Below are 17,490 nucleotides of genomic sequence, written 5' to 3'. Positions count from 1 at the left end.
CAGCAAATTCGCAACATTAATCCACAGCAGTTTCACTCATTGTATCACTGGCATACATGATTTCCCAGTCCTTTACGCATTACAAAATTTATGTTACTTGAAAAACATGTCAATATGTATATGTAATAAATAGCAGTTGCTAAGTGGCACACAACCACTTGCCTATGGAAAACAGATATATGCATTTATTTGTCTGTACTGCGGAAACTTCAAGTGAAGAAAAAAAGGATTTAATGTTATATAGATAATGTAAAGAAAATGTTGAAGACGATAACAAAATAGTCATTATGAATATTTACAGTTATATAAATTCATAGAATTCACATTATGCATAGAGAGAACCCGTTAGAAGTCAGCAAAGTAGACAATAACTTAGAACAAGATCTGCTGCACAGCTCAAAATACATGAATTCTCGACTATAGCCAAAGGGAAAAGAAAAGAGAAAAAAATAAAACCTCTGAAAACCTAGATTGTGCCTAAAGTTTTGGACCTATACAACCTTTTAGTGTAGGTTCACGCGTAGGAATTTGGAGAGAAGTTCTTCAGCCTCAGATCACTCTCCAAAACCTCTAGCCTTAGGAAAGCAGGCCATACCGTGTTTCACCTGGGAAACTCGGTCCATGTGATAGCCAGATTTACCAGCTTGAACTTCATGCTGGGAGCGGGACTCCTAGCATCTTAGTTATCTATAATGCTAGGAGTCCCTGCTTCCCAGCAATATACTGTCCCTGAATGAAGTTCAAGCCGGTAAATTTGGCTATCGCACAGACAGAGTTTCACGGGTGAAACACGGTCGTGTGCTGCACCCCTTAATCTGTGAAACATAAGTGAATAACTTGCAGTGCTGTCAAAGTAAATATTTCCATCAGTTTTGTCAGAGCAAAAGAGGGTCATGAATAGTGTCCACCCCTCTGATCCTCTGTGACCAAATTAAAATATATTATCCAACTCGTTCAAGAACCTAGGAATATGTTTTGCTGGTTGAAGACTCCTTCTGCTGTAATTTAAGAATCAGCTCCAGTAAGTTCATCTGTAATGTCAGCTCCTAGAAAAACATAAAAACAACACAAATGTTATTTACATTTCCTGACAATATTGATCACAATTCATTTGTAATTCTTCATTTTTGTGAACCACATAATCTTAATGCACAATTTGATTCTTTGTCCTGCTCTGTACTTGAGTCATGAGATCATAAGAACTTATGATGTCCGCCCAACATAAGTGGATTATAGCCAGGAGGCAGGCTATTATTTGCAGGAACAAGTCACACAATGCCAACAAGAGTAACATTCACTAAGTAACATTCTCTAAGTGAATTAGAGTATGAGCAGGAAAAAACAGCAAGGGCAATAGAGCAGATACTGGATCAGACATTTTAGGGAAATCCAAAATGCTGAAGTTTTTCTGCACCCAACTTAGCAATCACAAGACCATTGGCGGTATATTCCTTTTAACAATCTATGGGTCTGATATCCCATACACAGAAAAGTTTGCTGTACATGGTGACATTTCCCAGTCTATGATTCATACTACAATATACAGGCCTTTGAAACTACACACTGTGAAATAAGTGACTGAAGCTGGCTATACGCATCTGATCAAGATAATGACATCTAGAAGACTCTGGTGCGATAATCTGGTTTGTAAAGCTTCTATAGATCCATCCTCTGCTCCAGCAGGGCACAAAAATTTTTGATTCATCATATTAATTTGATGAATTTGTCACTAGACCTCCCACAATTCTGGTTATACATAGATGTATGAGAGTGAAGAAAGTTGTGCTGAGAAGAAACATGGCAGCATCCCTACTTAGATACCGTGGACTTGGAGTTTTATGGGTCAGAAGACAAAGAAGCAGGTATCAGATCGATAAACGCTGTTTGTTTTCTTATATCCCATTCAATACTGATAAGTTAGACTTCTTGATATTCCTTGTCCTTGTTTCAGACTGTGGGTAACCGAGCAATAAACCCTCTCTATGGCTGATGATGGAGTCTATTTCTGCAAAACAGACAACGGAACTCCCCTCATAAAATACCTCTGGGAGGAGAAAGAGGGGGCCCAAACTTTTACAGGCTTTTCCATGGCGCTTTTTCCCCGAAAGTCTTCAGAGTTTTCCTCTGCGGATCTTCTGCACCTGTTATACCCATACGGAAAACGCTAATGTTTCTATAGGTATAATTCAGAAGCAGGATTCTCAAAAACGTGATAGTCCGTTTTTGATTATTCGTCTTTTGCTCATCACCTTTGAAGTCATAACTTTTTTATTTTTCCATTCAATGAATCATACAAGGGCTTATTTTGGTACCAATTAGTATTCTGTATAATGTACTAGAACATTGGGGGGAAAAAGTGCTTACAGGTATCAAGGCAATAACAAATAGAGTTTGTTCTCATGTTTTAACACCTTTACAAAAACAAAAATTAAAACTTTAAAAAATAAAAATGCTATTTCCATCAGTATATTATGACAGTCAACCATAAAACCTTTTTATATTTTTGTAATTTTTTGGGAGGAAGTAAGCGAAGAAAAAAACAGCCATTTGTGAATTTTGATTTATATTTTTTTCCTGCTACAACATCTACCTTATGGGATAAATATTTTTATAGCTTGGGTATTTTCAGAGACAAGGATACCCAATATATGTACTTTTATATGTAAATAGCAATGGTTCGCTACCTCCAGTAAGGAACGAGTTAACAGCCACAAATAGTGTAGTCACAGGCGGGTGGCTGCTGTAAAATTTAGTCTGAATCCTATACATACATCAGAATGTCAGAAGTTGTTTACAGGGTTAAAGTGGGTTTCCAGAACTTTTTAATTCATGACCTATACTTAGGATAAATCATAAATTAAGGGCTCGTTCACACGTGAACAAAGGGGCGGATTTTGACAGCGGATTTCGCTTCAAAATCTGCCCCTTTACAATGGTGGTCTATGCAGACCGCCGGGCTTCTTTTTTCCGCTATCGGCGGGCTGCTGCTAACGGAGAAAAGAAGCAACATATCCTTTCTTCAGGCGGAAGCCGCGGTGCGCTGGACCGCGGCTTCCGCCTAGCGGAAGCACCCTCCTGTGTCGGCTCATTCATTTGAGCCGACATAGGAGGGGAAAGCCGTGACCGCGATGGTTTGGGGCCAGGCGGGTTTTGACCAGAGAGAGACGTGGCTCGCCGCGTCTCTCTCTGTGTCAAAACCCGTGCGTCCCCCAACGTGTGAACTACCCCTAAAAATCAATTGGGGTCCAACAAGTAGGATGCATCAGTTATTTTATGCAACAGAGCACTACTACCACTTCATAGGCTATTTGACAATATGTTTATTGGTTACATGGCCTGATCGTGGCTCAGTCCCATTCAAATGAAAACTCCTTAAGGCTGGGGCCCCATGGGACGTAAACGCTGCAATTTGCCCACAGCGGAGACGCTGCGGGAAAAATCGTGCAGTTTTACAGTGCAAGCAAAGGGGATGGGATTCATGCGAATCCCATGCTCACTTTGCGGAAGAAATCGCAGTGCCGACATACTGCGATTTGTAAAGCCGTTGCGGCTTTGCAAATCGCAGCATGTCAATTATATCTACGGAAATGCTGGCGGCTTTCTCATAGATATAATTGTAAAAGAAAGTCCGCAGAGGAAAACTCTGCAAACTTTGTTGAAAGCGCTGTGGAAAGAACCGCAGTGCGTTCACGCCGCGGTTCTTTCCACAGCACTTTAGCACTGTGATTACGGCCCGTGGGGCCTTCGCCTAAAGAGGCTGCAGAGTTTGTAAAAGTTCTGAAGACTCTTCAATAGATATTGAGCATAGCACTGACACTTTATTGAGTCATGTAATATCACAGTCTGAAGAGGGAACACAGCGCAGTCCTAGCAGAAAATAAAACCGTAAAATAAACCCTCTACTAATACAAACTTCAGGTGTATGAATAAGTTAAAAGACATGGCTGTAAACCACAATAGCTACCCTATAGTCCAGATATTTGGATTCTTTATATCCAAATATCCTGCACTTCTTACAGATAATAGATAATACTAGGGCAGATAACTGGACCCAATTCCAATCAGGTGTTATAGCCGCCTGATCTGATACAGACACAGGATAGGTCATCGGTATCAATAACCTTCAGGTCCTGGACAACCCCTTTACTAGGCTCTGCTCTGTTCAATTATAGTTGGATTTTTTTGGGGGACACATGGTGGCACAGTGGTTAGCACTGCAGCCTTGCAGCGCTTGGGTGCTAGGTTCGAAGCCTGCCAGGAACAACATCTGCAAGGAGTTTGTATGTTCTCCCTAACATACTGATAGGAAAAAAAAAGTACATTGTGATCCCTATATGGGGCTCACAATCTACATTAAAAAAAGAAAAAGTATAGTTGGATTTTTTCTTCAGCCCATACCATTGCTAAGAAACACGTGCTGTAAGTTTCAACATCCAATATGCAAATTAGGATCTCTAATGTCAGGTGGGCTGGAGCCAATAGGGACCTGACAGTACAGCACCTAATTAGAATCAGAGATGACCACATGGGAATGTTGAGGACTAGACCTAAATTTTCAACTGTGCCAGAATCAGTGTAGCAAAGCCAATTAAAGGAAGTCTGTCAGCAGGAAAATCAGCATAAACCTAATGACAGAACCTTACAGGATGGCTTCTACAATTTCCAAAGATATTTTTTTTTTTACTCTTCATTGCAGCTCCACTTTCATGAAAATCAGCATTTTATTCTTATGCTAAATAGCTGAAAGGGGCTTTAGGGCCGTGTCTTCTCCTGCCAGGGTTACCTAGAGCAGAAAGTGAAGCCCCAGAGTGAGAAGAAGAGGGCAGGTTCCCTTTAAAGGATGCAAAGAGTTGGAGTTGGTGGAGCTTGTGAAAGGTCCTTTTTAAGTTACAATAATGTCTGTTGTGTACAAATAAGCCACAAGGATACAACAGAAATATTAACTTTCACTGAGTTTAAACCATGAAGATAAGCTTAAAATCAATAAAAAACAAAGAAAGGGAAATATATTTTCTTTTTTGGAACTTTGTAGATGCATTTTAAAAAGTAGCTAAAAGAGTGTTAGCTAGTTAAAAAAAAATGCTATGTATTTTCGAGAAGACACCGCCATAGATGAAAAACTGAATGCAGATGACATCTGATATGGTTTATCATAAGTAATGTAATATAACAAACAGTAGTTGAACTAGATTAAATATTATAGTAAACTTGGAAGTTTATCAAAGACAACAGGAACCTGCGTATCCTACCAGAGGTTTATCTCTTACTTACCTATCAATTATTCACACCAAGACACATATCAAATGTACAAGCAACCAGAGGTTCAGTTCTTAGTACAATATTCTTAATGTGTTCCTAAGAACTAGTCTTTTTTTTTTTTGTTTTATTGTGTACAGGACAAAGACTAAGCCCCTTTTATATATAGAAAACTAGCAGATAGGCTAATATCAACAAACTAACACAGTAGTGGAACAAGTATAAATATGCTAGAAATACAAATCGTCCAACAAAAAATACAAAAATCTCATTTATTAATTATAAAAACTAAAAACGAAAATACAAAATAGGGGGAAAGAAGTCATGTGACTCAAGAAACTACTACATGTAAATTTGAACAGGTGGCAAAATGTGGACACTGCTTAACAATGTAACATATACAGGAACATGGTTGCAAAATGGCTATGCAAGAAAATTAGCCTAAATATATATAGCATAGTGCGTAATAGCAAAACAGGCGATTACAAACAAAGCCATGTGTATATTCATGAAAATGCAAGAGAAATGAGCATTATGAAAAGCAATGTGACCCTACAATTACCCACCAGATGCATAAGTACCTCAATGCGCACTTTGCCTCCAGGATTTGTAAAGCAGCGTTCACACTCCCGCCGCTGTCTGCCCCTCGGTTTCTGTCATAAACCCAGGGGATACTGGAAAGAGGGCGACTTGCCAGCAGTCAACCATTCATTTGAATGGGTTTTTAAAGGTGACCGCCGGTGTCTGTATGCGGCCTCTCCGCCTGGAATCCGTTTTTTTTTTTTTAATGTCCAGGCCAAAAAAAAATGGTTTCCAGGTGGAGAGGCCGCATACAGACACCGGTGGTCACCTTTAAAAACCCATTCAAATGAATGGCTGACCGCTGGCAAGCTGCCCCCTGTCCAGTTTCCCTGGGGTTTACGATGGAAACCCTGGGGCAAACAGTGGTGGTAGTGTGAACGCTGCCTAGTTAATAAATATGAGATTTTTATATTTTTTGGTGGACTTGATTTGTATAACTTTTAAATATAGGACTGGGACAGAACACTAGAATGTGCCATAACTTCTTGACTGATGGGATCTGAAAGCCAGGGCACACATGTAGCGAGTCTGCAAATGTTGGCGGATGATTGCCAAAAAGTAGACAATCACCCCAAATATTGATATTTTCAGCAGACCATCAGTTAAAATTACACAGCATGACTATGTCGGCTCATAGTATGTATATGGCCGGACAGGGCCGCACCTCTAATGAGGCGAGGTGAGGCAGCGGGCTTAGGCGGAACTCCCAAGGGGGCGGCAGCCGCGGCAATCAGATCTTTTTTTTTTTCTAAACTAGCACAGGTTAGAGTCCGCTTTGAAAACAACCAGAGCAGCCCCTCTCCTGCGCTGGTTTAGACCTCTGCGTCTCAGCGCAGAGGTGTTATCACGCCGCCTACACTGAGACGCAGATGTCTCATTGCTTGTTTGCGCCACAAATCAGGATAGTATAGTATATTCTACCAATCTGATATAATATTTTAAAACTGGAATATCTCTAAACATTTTCAGTTGCGATATGTACCAAGTGATAATAATAAACCCCACTCCCCCCCCCCTAAAAAAAAAATATATATATGTAAAAAAGCAAAATGACATTAGATTTGTGGCGGTCAGTCTCTAAACTGTTTGGAAGGACTGAGCAAACTAGAACGTACACTATAACATAAATGTTATTTTTTACCATTGTGTCTTGTATCATCATGAATCACATTCAGTCATACATTCACAAAGGATTATGTAGAATTAAACACCCACCTGGGGGTTAGTTGTAACATAGAAACCCGACACACCAGCTTTCTCTAAGGTACTTTGCTGGTCTACAACTTTTTGGTCTAACTCTAGTACTATCTTTTCATCCATCATTCGTTGTTCTTCTCGGATTCTTTGCTCTAGAGCCTGTAAGCATTTAAAAAAAAAAACAAACAAAAAACCACAAAGTTAAAAACTTCCCCACACCTAATGAATTCAGATAAACCTCTCAATGACAAGGCATTGCCCCTGGCACTATTCACTACATAGAGCTCACTGAGAACCGCCAAGAAGAAAGAAATGGTAGAAGAAATTACAAAAGCGGTAACACTAGCTTATATCTTCTCATCAAGGTACTACATTGCAGAAGTGTTAGCTGGCAACACCAAAAGACATTACGTCACGTCACAAGAAGGAGAAATTTTGTTATAGGCTTATTGTGAAGGAACCCTCTTGGGAAGCAGTTTGCATCATAAAATAGGAATCTAATGGGTGACATTTCATGTAACATGTTCAGTATTACTGCACTTTAGTCTTATATATTACATGGGACTGCTTATAAATAATACATAGTAGTAAGACTATAAATATATAAAAACTCTCGATTGTCATAAAACCTGTCTTTCCTATGCTAAGCCTTTGGTGTGTCTTTGCTGAGACTTCTGCATTTACAGTATCCAATGAGGAAGTGATGCATCTTCCAGGACACAGCAGTGAAGATGTAATTTTACTGCAAATTAATTTGGATTAAGCTGTGAAATGAACAGATTATGGACGCAGGCCTGTTCAGCAGCACTTATCATGTCACATTACAGCTGCCCTTCCCAACATGTTGTAATCTTCTTTATAGGCAATTGCTGCTTACAAGAAAACGCGGCATTAAGAACATTAGAATTTCCATCAAGTTTTATGTCCTGTTCAGCTCTGAATACAAAGCAGCTTCTCCTTCTATGACGCAGACCATTTGCCCCACGTCCATAATAATCATCAATCTAATGTTGTGTGACTGATAATGACAATCCGCTCTTAAATACTCGATATTCAGTCAAGCACTAGAAACTTTTACTTCAAAACCATCTCTCAAACCTGGTCTGAAATGGATGCTATTAAAGAGCAAATCTACAAAACCAGAAAATGTGTCATTAATGCACTAACTAATAACGTGAGCCATCATCTGCAGATTTTTAGCTGTGCCTATGTACATAAGATATTCTTGAAACAGTTAAGTAATGCCTTATTAACACGACTGTGTAAACCAGCCGAGCAACATTCGTGAGCCATGAAAAAATAAAAAAACCATGCTCTATTTTTTCACGGCTCAGAATATCAGGACAGTTTTCACAGACCCAATTCACTCGTTGAAGGGAATGGGTCAGTGAAAAAAACAAAACAAAAAACTCCAAAACAAAATAAAAAAACATGGGTGCCATACAGGCATATGGGCCATTTATTTTTGATATCTGCATAGGATAAGCCACATAGATGTAATCGGTGGTTGTCCTATCGCTACTTATCAGTGATACCTGGGTCTATGGGCTTAGGTGTAATACAAGGCATGACAAACTGCTGATAATGCATACATGTGCCGTCTGGTGCATTTTTCTAACTGCTTATTAATGGGTGCATGGATTTGAAGATACAATTGTGTGCTAGTGAAGAAGACGAGACCCCACTCCTGCTATATAAGTTTCAGCAAATTATTATATTCCACATTATGAAACAATCTGGAACATGTTTTCTTGGAACTGTAACAGCCCATACACATTGGATTTGTGTTGGTTGAACCAATTTTGACAGGTTTGGTAAACTATCTAACATTATTACCAAACTTGGGGTTATTCAGTTTAGAGAAAAAACAGCTAAGGGGAGATCGAATAACTATGTACAAATACATGAAGGGACAATACAAAGAACGTTCTACTCCTAGGCCAGTGACAGTGACAAGGGGACATCCTCTACACCTAGAGGAAAGAAAATTTCATCAGCAACATAGATATAGATTCTTTATTGTAAGAGCAGCGAGGCTATGGAGCTCACTATCACAGGATGTGGTGATGGTGAACTCATTTGTCCAAGTTCAAAAAGAGCCTGAATGTCTTTCTTAAAACTAAAAAATATTAGGGGTTTTTGATTTTTAGTAAAAACAAGTTGCTTGAACTTTTTTGCCTTCCTCTAGATCAACACTATAGTGTTATAGATCTGACGTGAAGGGTCTATGTCTTCATCCAACCTCATGTATGTTACTATACAGTGCTACCTCCCCCCTAGCGCCACCAAAAAAAAAAAAAATTTTTTTGCTGTGGCTGCCTCATGACTTTTTTTTCTTTTTTTAAAGAGGCAGCAGTGTTGGGGCTAATTGCACATGCAATCATTTGCTCTTTGGGCAGTAAGGAATGCCCCCATTTCATCGTACAAGTCTACAGAGTTGTACCATCAGGAGGGCTTTCCTGACTACCCAGCGATGATGCTGTGCTGAAACGCCAGCCCCTCTGACAGCGGACTCATCTCTCTGCAACAGGAGGGAAGACACCAGCAAAGCTCAAAGTGCCCTAAAGTCATATAACATAGCAAAGCTGATGGTGTGCTAACATCCTGAGAAGATATAAAAGGTTATGGTATGGATATGGTATATACATACATCCTGGAATAAAGATAATTCATAACTGGACCAACAGTGAGATTAATAATAAACGTCTACTTAAGTTAAATAATCACTTTACTGACTCATTAGGGATCCCTATCAGTCTACTAACAATCTTTCACATTTTTCACAGATCTAGTAGACAGCTGGAATACACATGGAGACATTACATTACATCTATCATAAATCTATTGTAATCAAACGTCTTTGTGAAGTAAAAATAAATAAAATAAAAATAGCTCTAAACAAAGCAGTAAAGAAATTTGTCCCAACAATGCACAAACATTAGCATTGTACTTGCCTCTAGCTCCTTCTGTTGGGTGGATCGGAGGACAGGTAAATTGTGAGCTTTACATGACTGCAGAGCCTCTTTATGCTTCTTCAGAAGATCCTGTTTTAACGCTTTGCAAATATAAAGATGCACATTGTGATACAGAGACAAAACATTTGTCTGGGCAATTATGGACTTATACATTATTATTTTACATTACAAAGAGCAAAGCATGTCTAAGGCTTTGTATAAAATATTGTGTTATAAGTGGTTACAATGATATAATAAATAAGTGGTTATAGGGGATAACTTGCAGATCAGTGGACGTTTAACCACTGATCAGGTGTGTGAGAGATAGCCAAGGACTGTACTTCAGATATCTCCTGCACTCCCATTGAAATGAAGGGACCACTGCTCCTCTGTTCTCCATATTAGTGTGGTCTGAGCTGTCCCACCCAAATTGATCTGCAAGTTATTCTCTTTAAATAGGACCTTTCACGTCCTTGGGCACATGAGGTTTTATATAACGCTAGAAAGCCGACAGGGCACTGAATTTAGCACACTATCAGCTTTCTCATTATGTGGCCAGGGAGAAGAGATATCAGTGCATTTACCGATAGCTCTTCACTGTCAGAAGGGCTTTCTTGACAGTCTAGCTGGGAATACCCCTCCTGACAGAGCTGTGTGTAGTGCTATACTTTGAGAGGGCGTTCCTTACCGCCCACCTATGACGCTGCCAGTACTCGTCTATAGACGAGTACTGTAAGGTGAAAGGGGACGTTCCTCACCGCTCATCGTCATGGCTGGGCGGTAAGGAAAACCGTTTTTGTTTTTTTTTTAGAAAGGGATACAGTAGATTCCAAGTAGTGAAGTAAGGGTCCCAACCCGTCTTGTAGTATAAAGAGGAACTTCACGTTTGTCAGTGTCAAATTTTTTAGTAAAGTCAAGTGAACGTTTTTGGTCCCATGGACCTTCATCAGACTCTGTTCTTTTTAGATGTAAATGTACTCCGCTAGTACGGTAAATAACAAAAGAGGAAAGGCACTCCAGACCAGCCTCCTGGAGACCGGACCAAGCCCGCAGTATGCTAGAAGAAATTGCAACAATGTATATACGCAGTGTACTCGCGCTAGTGTAAAGCCTATGGCAAAAGGATGGCGCCATCCTTTTGCCATAGGCTTTACACTAGCGCAAGTACACTGCGTATATACATTGTTGCAATTTCTTCTAGCATACTGCGGGCTTGGTCCGGTCTCCAGGAGGCTGGTCTGGAGTGCCTTTCCTCTTTTGGTAAGGAACGCCCCCTCACAGTATAGTGCTACACACAGTTTTGTCAGGAGGGGCGTTCCCAGTCAGTCTGTTCGAAACGCCCTTCTGACAGTAAAGAGCTATCAGTAACAGCATCAATAGCTCTTCGCCCCGGGGCACAAATATACAGCTTTCTAGCAGTATATAAAACCGCATGTGCCCATGGACGTGAAAGTTCCTCTTTAACTAGCAAAATATGATAAATAGACAAATAAATGTATAAGTAGAATTCTTTCTGAAAACTACAACAGATTTAAAGGAGTTATCACACTGACAACACTTATCTATTATATCCACAGGATACGAGATTAAGGCCCTATTAGAAAGGGATGACTCAGCAATCAATTGTTGGAAACAAATGCCTGTACAAGCATTCTTTTCCAATAGCTGGCCTTCCTAACAGTGAACCACCCAATGAACACAATCACCCATTCCCAATGTGAATAGAGTTGTAGTGCTATATGCAACGAAGACTCAATGCACTTCTGTGTAACTTATAAGTTACGAGCTGGGCCATCACTGTCAGGGTCATTGAAGTGAATGGAGCAGTAATTATGCATGTGGGCTGCTCCACTCACACAGAGGATTCAGAGCGACCCCCGTTCATGTGATCACTGACGATCCCTTACATTTACTATATCCTATCACCTGTGGATAGGATAGAAAGTATTTGTTGTTAGTAGCAGACTCACTTTAAAGGGTTATTCTGACCTTGGACATTATGGATCTGCCCATAAATGCTTGGAATACCCCTACTTTAACACTTCCCTAACTGTCAAAGTAATGGAAATACCAAATGAAAGGGAGTCTACCACCAACTAAAGTACTTATATGCTGTTGTAGGGACGGTCATTGGTATAGTGAACATACCTTTCTTGTGTCAATGTGCAATCTTGCAAGGGAAATGGTATGCGACCATGATCAGAAGAGCTGTATCACACCATTATGGCTAGTTTTCCATTGTGGCCCCTAATATTAACAGTATTTAGAGCAGAGAGGAAGAATGCCTATCTCCCTTTTTTCCTTCTACATACACATTATACTTACATATTACTGTGTCTACAATACCTATGCTGCATCTCCTATAGTGCTCAAAGATGATACTACACCAATCAATATCAGGAAGTAGAATTATGGAAATTGTGAGGAATAATGCTATTAACATGCATCAGAGCTGTAGACCAAGCACGTGGGTGGCTGGAAAATTCAATTCCATTTGCTTTTAATTTCCAGTAAAATGTACGGATGAGAACAGACTCTTTATAAACAGTATTTCTTCAGGGCCTCTGAGAAAGTGAAAATCTCTACCTACATTGTTGTGTGTGTGTGTTAGGATTTACACATCAGAGATTTGACAAACATGAAATCCTCTGTAAATGGTAGCTTAATGCATCCGTGACAACATCAACCTGAAAAATAACGTAATGAAGTACTAGTAATCTATAGTTACCTCTGTGTTCTGCATGTAACTTTACACGCTGGTTATAGAGGTTTTTTTCTGTCAAATGCTGGATCTCCAACAAGCCTTGAACAATCTCGAAGACGGTGCCATCAATGAGTGCCAGGGCCAAATCACTGAGAGTGGTGTAAGACAAACGCTGCTGAAAAGAGCTGAAAATAAAAGACAAGTAATAATCATGACAATTTTGACATTATAGGATCTAGTACAGATATCAGAAATGATGGCATGGAAGGAAATAATTGCAATTTTTTTTCTGAAACCTTTGCATTAAAGGGGTCTTCTTATCAGAGCAAGCTATGTATAATTCAGATCGATGGGGTCTGATGGCTCTGACGATCCCCCAACCCCTCCGCTGATTTAATTTCAATGGAAGTGTTGGAGATAGCCAAACAACAGTGATTGGTAATGCGCCCACTGAAATAAATGGAGTGATGCACATGCTGCCTGACCAGTGACCATTTTTAATAGGAGGAAAAAAAATCCCTTCTGAGATGCGGTGGCTTGAGCTATTCCTTCTAATGTTCAGCCATACAACTCTGGCAGAAGGTACTCTCTTGTGAAATCCAACATGGCTCATCCAGCTTTCCTCCAGCCATCTGCCATTGAGAGAGAGTCTGGACACCCATTTACACATAAGATGGATGACTGGTCCCACAGAAATTGCAGGGGTCACCAATGTTCTGATCTATTTATGTATGGCCACATTACAATGCAGACATGAGCAATCACTCTAAGGCATAGCTAAACTCTGAAATAACTTTTGATTCCGGCCATGTTTGTATTATTTCCAGAGATATCACTAGTTGAAAGCACACTTGAGATTAAGATATTTATATGTAACTGCTTCCAATACAAACCAACCAGCCTCAACCAGTAGATTTCACAGAAAGAAAATTTGTTAGTAAAGTACATTACAAAATGTATTAATGACACAAATATTGCCAGAAAATCAAAAGTTGAATGAAAGTTAAGTTACAATTTAAAACATAGACAATTTCTTCCAAAACCATTATCTTGCCCAATAAGAGGTAAAGGTTATTTTTCTATCCCCCATAATTCTTTACCCTGCAGTGCTGATTATAAGCTACAAGCAAGCAACCTTCAAATTATAGAAGATAATTATTAGGCCCATATACACGACAAATGACACCTAAGGGCTGGTTCACACGTGCATAGAGGGGGCGGATTATGGTGCGTAATCCACATCATAATCCGCCCCCTCACAATGGTGGTCTAAGGAGACCGCCAGGCTTCTTTTTTCTGCTAGCAGCATGTTGCCGCTCACGGAAAAAAGAAGCGAGCTGACCTTTCTTCAGTCGGATTCTGCGGCTTGCTGAGCTGCGGAGTCCGCCTCACGGCAGCAACCTCCGGTGGGCCCATTCTTTTGAGCCTACTCCGGAGGGGGATGCCGCGCCTGTCGGAAGCTGCGACAGTCGTGGCAGGCGGATTTTGATCCGAGAATGACGTGGCTCCCCGCGTCACTCTCGGTGCCAAAATCCACCTTACCACCCTCTTTGTGAACTTACCCTAAGGGTACCGTTATTTAATGCCCATTGACATTAAATGACAGATGGCGATGGAGCCCCTTCTGTTGGGTGTCTATCTGCATTCATTACAATGTAAGACAACATAACGGAAACTTTCTTCCATTATTTTTTTTTTCTTTTTTGATGGAAGAAAAAATCCTGCATACAGGATTTTATCTTCTGTTACACAAGTAAACAAACATGACAGAAGAAAGTCTTGTGTATTGTGTTATTGACAGAGTGGTTAGGAACGGACACCGATGGAACTTGTGTTCATTATTCTGCTGAACTCTGCTAATCCATTGATGCGGTCCTATGATGGATGACAGCAACAGACATTAACAACAGTATTGTAGTGTGAACATAGCCTAACCAAGAGCCACATATAGAAATCTTTTTCTCAAAACATGCAATCTATCTTTTTGGAACCATACGAAGGATAAATGCTATTTTGCTTGCAGTCTTTAATTTGCCAGAATTTCTGATGACGTCAATGCCGATGAGTATAAGACTGCAGCACCCCATTTCATATAGATACAGGTGTTCACCTCAGCAATTACTTGCATATATTTTGGAGCTTCAGTAACAACAGCTCTGTTTGTAAAATAATGCCCTTTATAGAGGCAGTGAGCTATCCCATCAGTCGTAGCTAAAGAAGGACTTTCCAGTAGTTTTAATATAAGCAGGAGGAGGGGGGGGCACAGGACCCCTGGTTTTGTGGTCATAGGGGTTTCAAGCAGAATAACCCCAAAAGATCAGGCATTGATCACCTATTCTACAGAGAAGGAACATATTATGGTTGTGGGACAAACGTTTTAGATGGCAGTAACTGCACCCAAACAATAGAATTTGGTTCAGAAAACAGTGTTACTATGTTACTTACAAAAACTATGACTCTTGTGACATACTGCTACGATCACTGGCAACTGAGCAGATTCACCCTATTGGGTGTCTTAGGTATGGAAAAGAAAGGATTGGTGTGAGTGAGGACAGCGCTATGGAATATGCTGGCACTACAGAAACTTATAGGTGTAAACATTCCTTTCTAAGGGACTATTCACAAAAGAAATCTTCCCCTTCCTCCCCTTATTAGCCCCTATTGACACTGATCCTAGAATCCCCATTCATTATAGTGGATAGCACGGGGTGTGAGTGCCTGACTGGGCTGTCTGACTTCATGAGGTAAGGGGAGGTAGCAGAGGGTAAACACTTCCCATGACATGGTGGCAGTCCTGTAAACCATCACAGAACAATGTCCTCACACGTACAGACACTGCACACCAGCTGGAGGCCATGTTAGTACCTTGGCAAATCTTTGACGAGACTCTGCAGCTCGGACAGGAGATGATAGTGACGCTCCTGCTGCTGCGTTATATCGCTCGGCTCCTCATACATCCCCAGGTAGCCGGCCATGGCGGCAACACTACAGAAGGCGACAGGATGACGTTCAGATCATGTGAGGGCTCAGAGCTGATCATGTGATACACTGCAGCAGTCACGTGACGGTTGAGACTAGAATGGAGTTGCTCCGGGTAGGTCCTCCTCTCTGTTCTAGGCGGTTCACTAGTGAGATGACTGATTGGAGTTGCTGGAGGGAGAGAGGGAGAGGACCTGCTAGGAACAACCCCAATGTAGGCAGCTCTGTGCTTACAGGAGCTGCCGCCAGACATAACTGGCCAAGAGGGACACATTATATATATATATATATATATATATATATATATATATATACACACACACACACACATGCACATAACACATATGTGGTTGTCAATAGGAATAGAGGAAAAACCCATTACTGGACATATTCATGTATGGCACTGATAATTTATATATATATATATATATATATATATATATATATATATATATATATATATATATTTTATGAGTGCCATGTGTAGATATAATTTGCATCACACCAGTTCTGAGACGTCGTGCGAATATGGTCATAACAGGGCAGTGATGCCTCGGCCTGATGTGTTTATTATAACTCGCGCCACTTTCTTGTTGGAAGTGATAATGGTAATATATGGCAATTCATAACTGACATAGAGCTAAACTCTGACATATAGCTGTGCACCTGATTTATCAGTTTATAGTTACTATAGGTAGGTTCATGGTCTGGGTATATTCTGTAGTTACTATAGGTAGGTTTATAATCTGGATGTATTCTGTAGTTACTATAGGTAGGTTCACGGTCTAGCTGTATTCTGTAGTTACTATAGGTAGGTTCATAGTCTGGCTGTATTCTGTAGTTACTATAGGTAGGTTTATAATCTGAATGTATTCTGTAGTTACTATAGGTAGGTTTATAATCTGAATGTATTCTGTAGTTACTATAGGTAGGTTTATAATCTGGATGTATTCTGTAGTTACTATAGGTAGGTTTATAATCTGAATGTATTCTGTAGTTAATATAGGTAGGTTTATAATCTGGATGTATTCTGTAGTTACTATAGGTAGGTTCATGATCTGGGGGTATTCTGTAGTTACTATAGGTAGGTTCACGGTCTGGCTGTATTCTGTAGTTACTATAGGTAGGTTCATGGTCTGGGTGTATTCTGTAGTTACTATAGGTAGGTTCATGGTCTGGGTATATTCTGTAGTTACTATAGGTAGGTTTATAATCTGGATGTATTCTGTAGTTACTATAGGTAGGTTTATAATCTGGATGTATTCTGTAGTTACTATAGGTAGGTTCATGGTCTGGGTATATTCTGTAGTTACTATAGGTAGGTTTATAATCTGAATGTATTCTGTAGTTACTATAGGTAGGTTTATAATCTGGATGTATTCTGTAGTTACTATAGGTAGTTTCACGGTCTGGCTGTATTCTGTAGTTACTATAGGTAGGTTCATAATCTGGGTGTATTCTGTAGTTACTATAGGTAGGTTCACGGTCTGGCTGTATTCTGTAGTTACTATACGTAGGTTCATGATCTGGGTGTATTCTGTAGTTACTATAGATAGGTTTATAATCTGGATGTATTCTGTAGTTACTATAGGTAGGTTCACGGTCTGGCTGTATTCTGTAGTTACTATAGGTAGGTTTATAATCTGGATGTATTCTGTAGTTACTATAGTTAGGTTCACAGTCTGGCTGTATTCTGTAGTTACTATAGGTAGGTTTATAATCTGAATGTATTCTGTAGTTACTATAGGTAGGTTCATGATCTGGGTGTATTCTGTAGTTACTATAGGTAGGTTCACGGTCTGGCTGTATTCTGTAGTT

General features: G+C 40.0%; 1 protein-coding gene across 1 annotated transcript; it reads right to left on the bottom strand.

Moving 5' to 3' along the window:
- Nucleotides 1–294: 294 nt before the first annotated feature.
- Nucleotides 295–15,689, bottom strand: LOC142193739 (protein DGCR6-like). The gene is made up of 5 exons (XM_075262743.1): nucleotides 15,559–15,689; nucleotides 12,718–12,878; nucleotides 9,990–10,090; nucleotides 7,054–7,194; nucleotides 295–1,046 (listed from the first exon to the last, which is right to left on the bottom strand). The coding sequence occupies exons 1-5, from the start codon at nucleotides 15,666–15,668 to the stop codon at nucleotides 963–965; spliced, it is 597 nt and encodes a 198-aa protein (XP_075118844.1). The 5' UTR covers nucleotides 15,669–15,689; the 3' UTR covers nucleotides 295–962.
- Nucleotides 15,690–17,490: the final 1,801 nt, after the last annotated feature.

Source organism: Leptodactylus fuscus, chromosome 1 (assembly GCF_031893055.1).
Source record: "Leptodactylus fuscus isolate aLepFus1 chromosome 1, aLepFus1.hap2, whole genome shotgun sequence".
Taxonomy (NCBI): domain Eukaryota; kingdom Metazoa; phylum Chordata; class Amphibia; order Anura; family Leptodactylidae; genus Leptodactylus; species Leptodactylus fuscus.
Note: the sequence above shows the minus strand (reverse complement) of the source record. Positions and strands in the feature narration are given on the sequence as shown.

Excerpts from the sequence above, each read along its gene's own strand:
- LOC142193739 (XM_075262743.1), bottom strand. The coding sequence starts at position 15,668 with ATGGCCGGCTACCTGGGGATGTATGAGGAGCCGAGCGATATAACGCAG. Across the intron at positions 12,879-15,558 it reads CTCGTCAAAGATTTGCCAAG|CTCTTTTCAGCAGCGTTTGT; the intron begins GTACTAACATGG and ends TTTTATTTTCAG. Across the intron at positions 1,047-7,053 it reads ATGTTACAACTAACCCCCAG|GAGCTGACATTACAGATGAA; the intron begins GTGGGTGTTTAA and ends ATGTTTTTCTAG.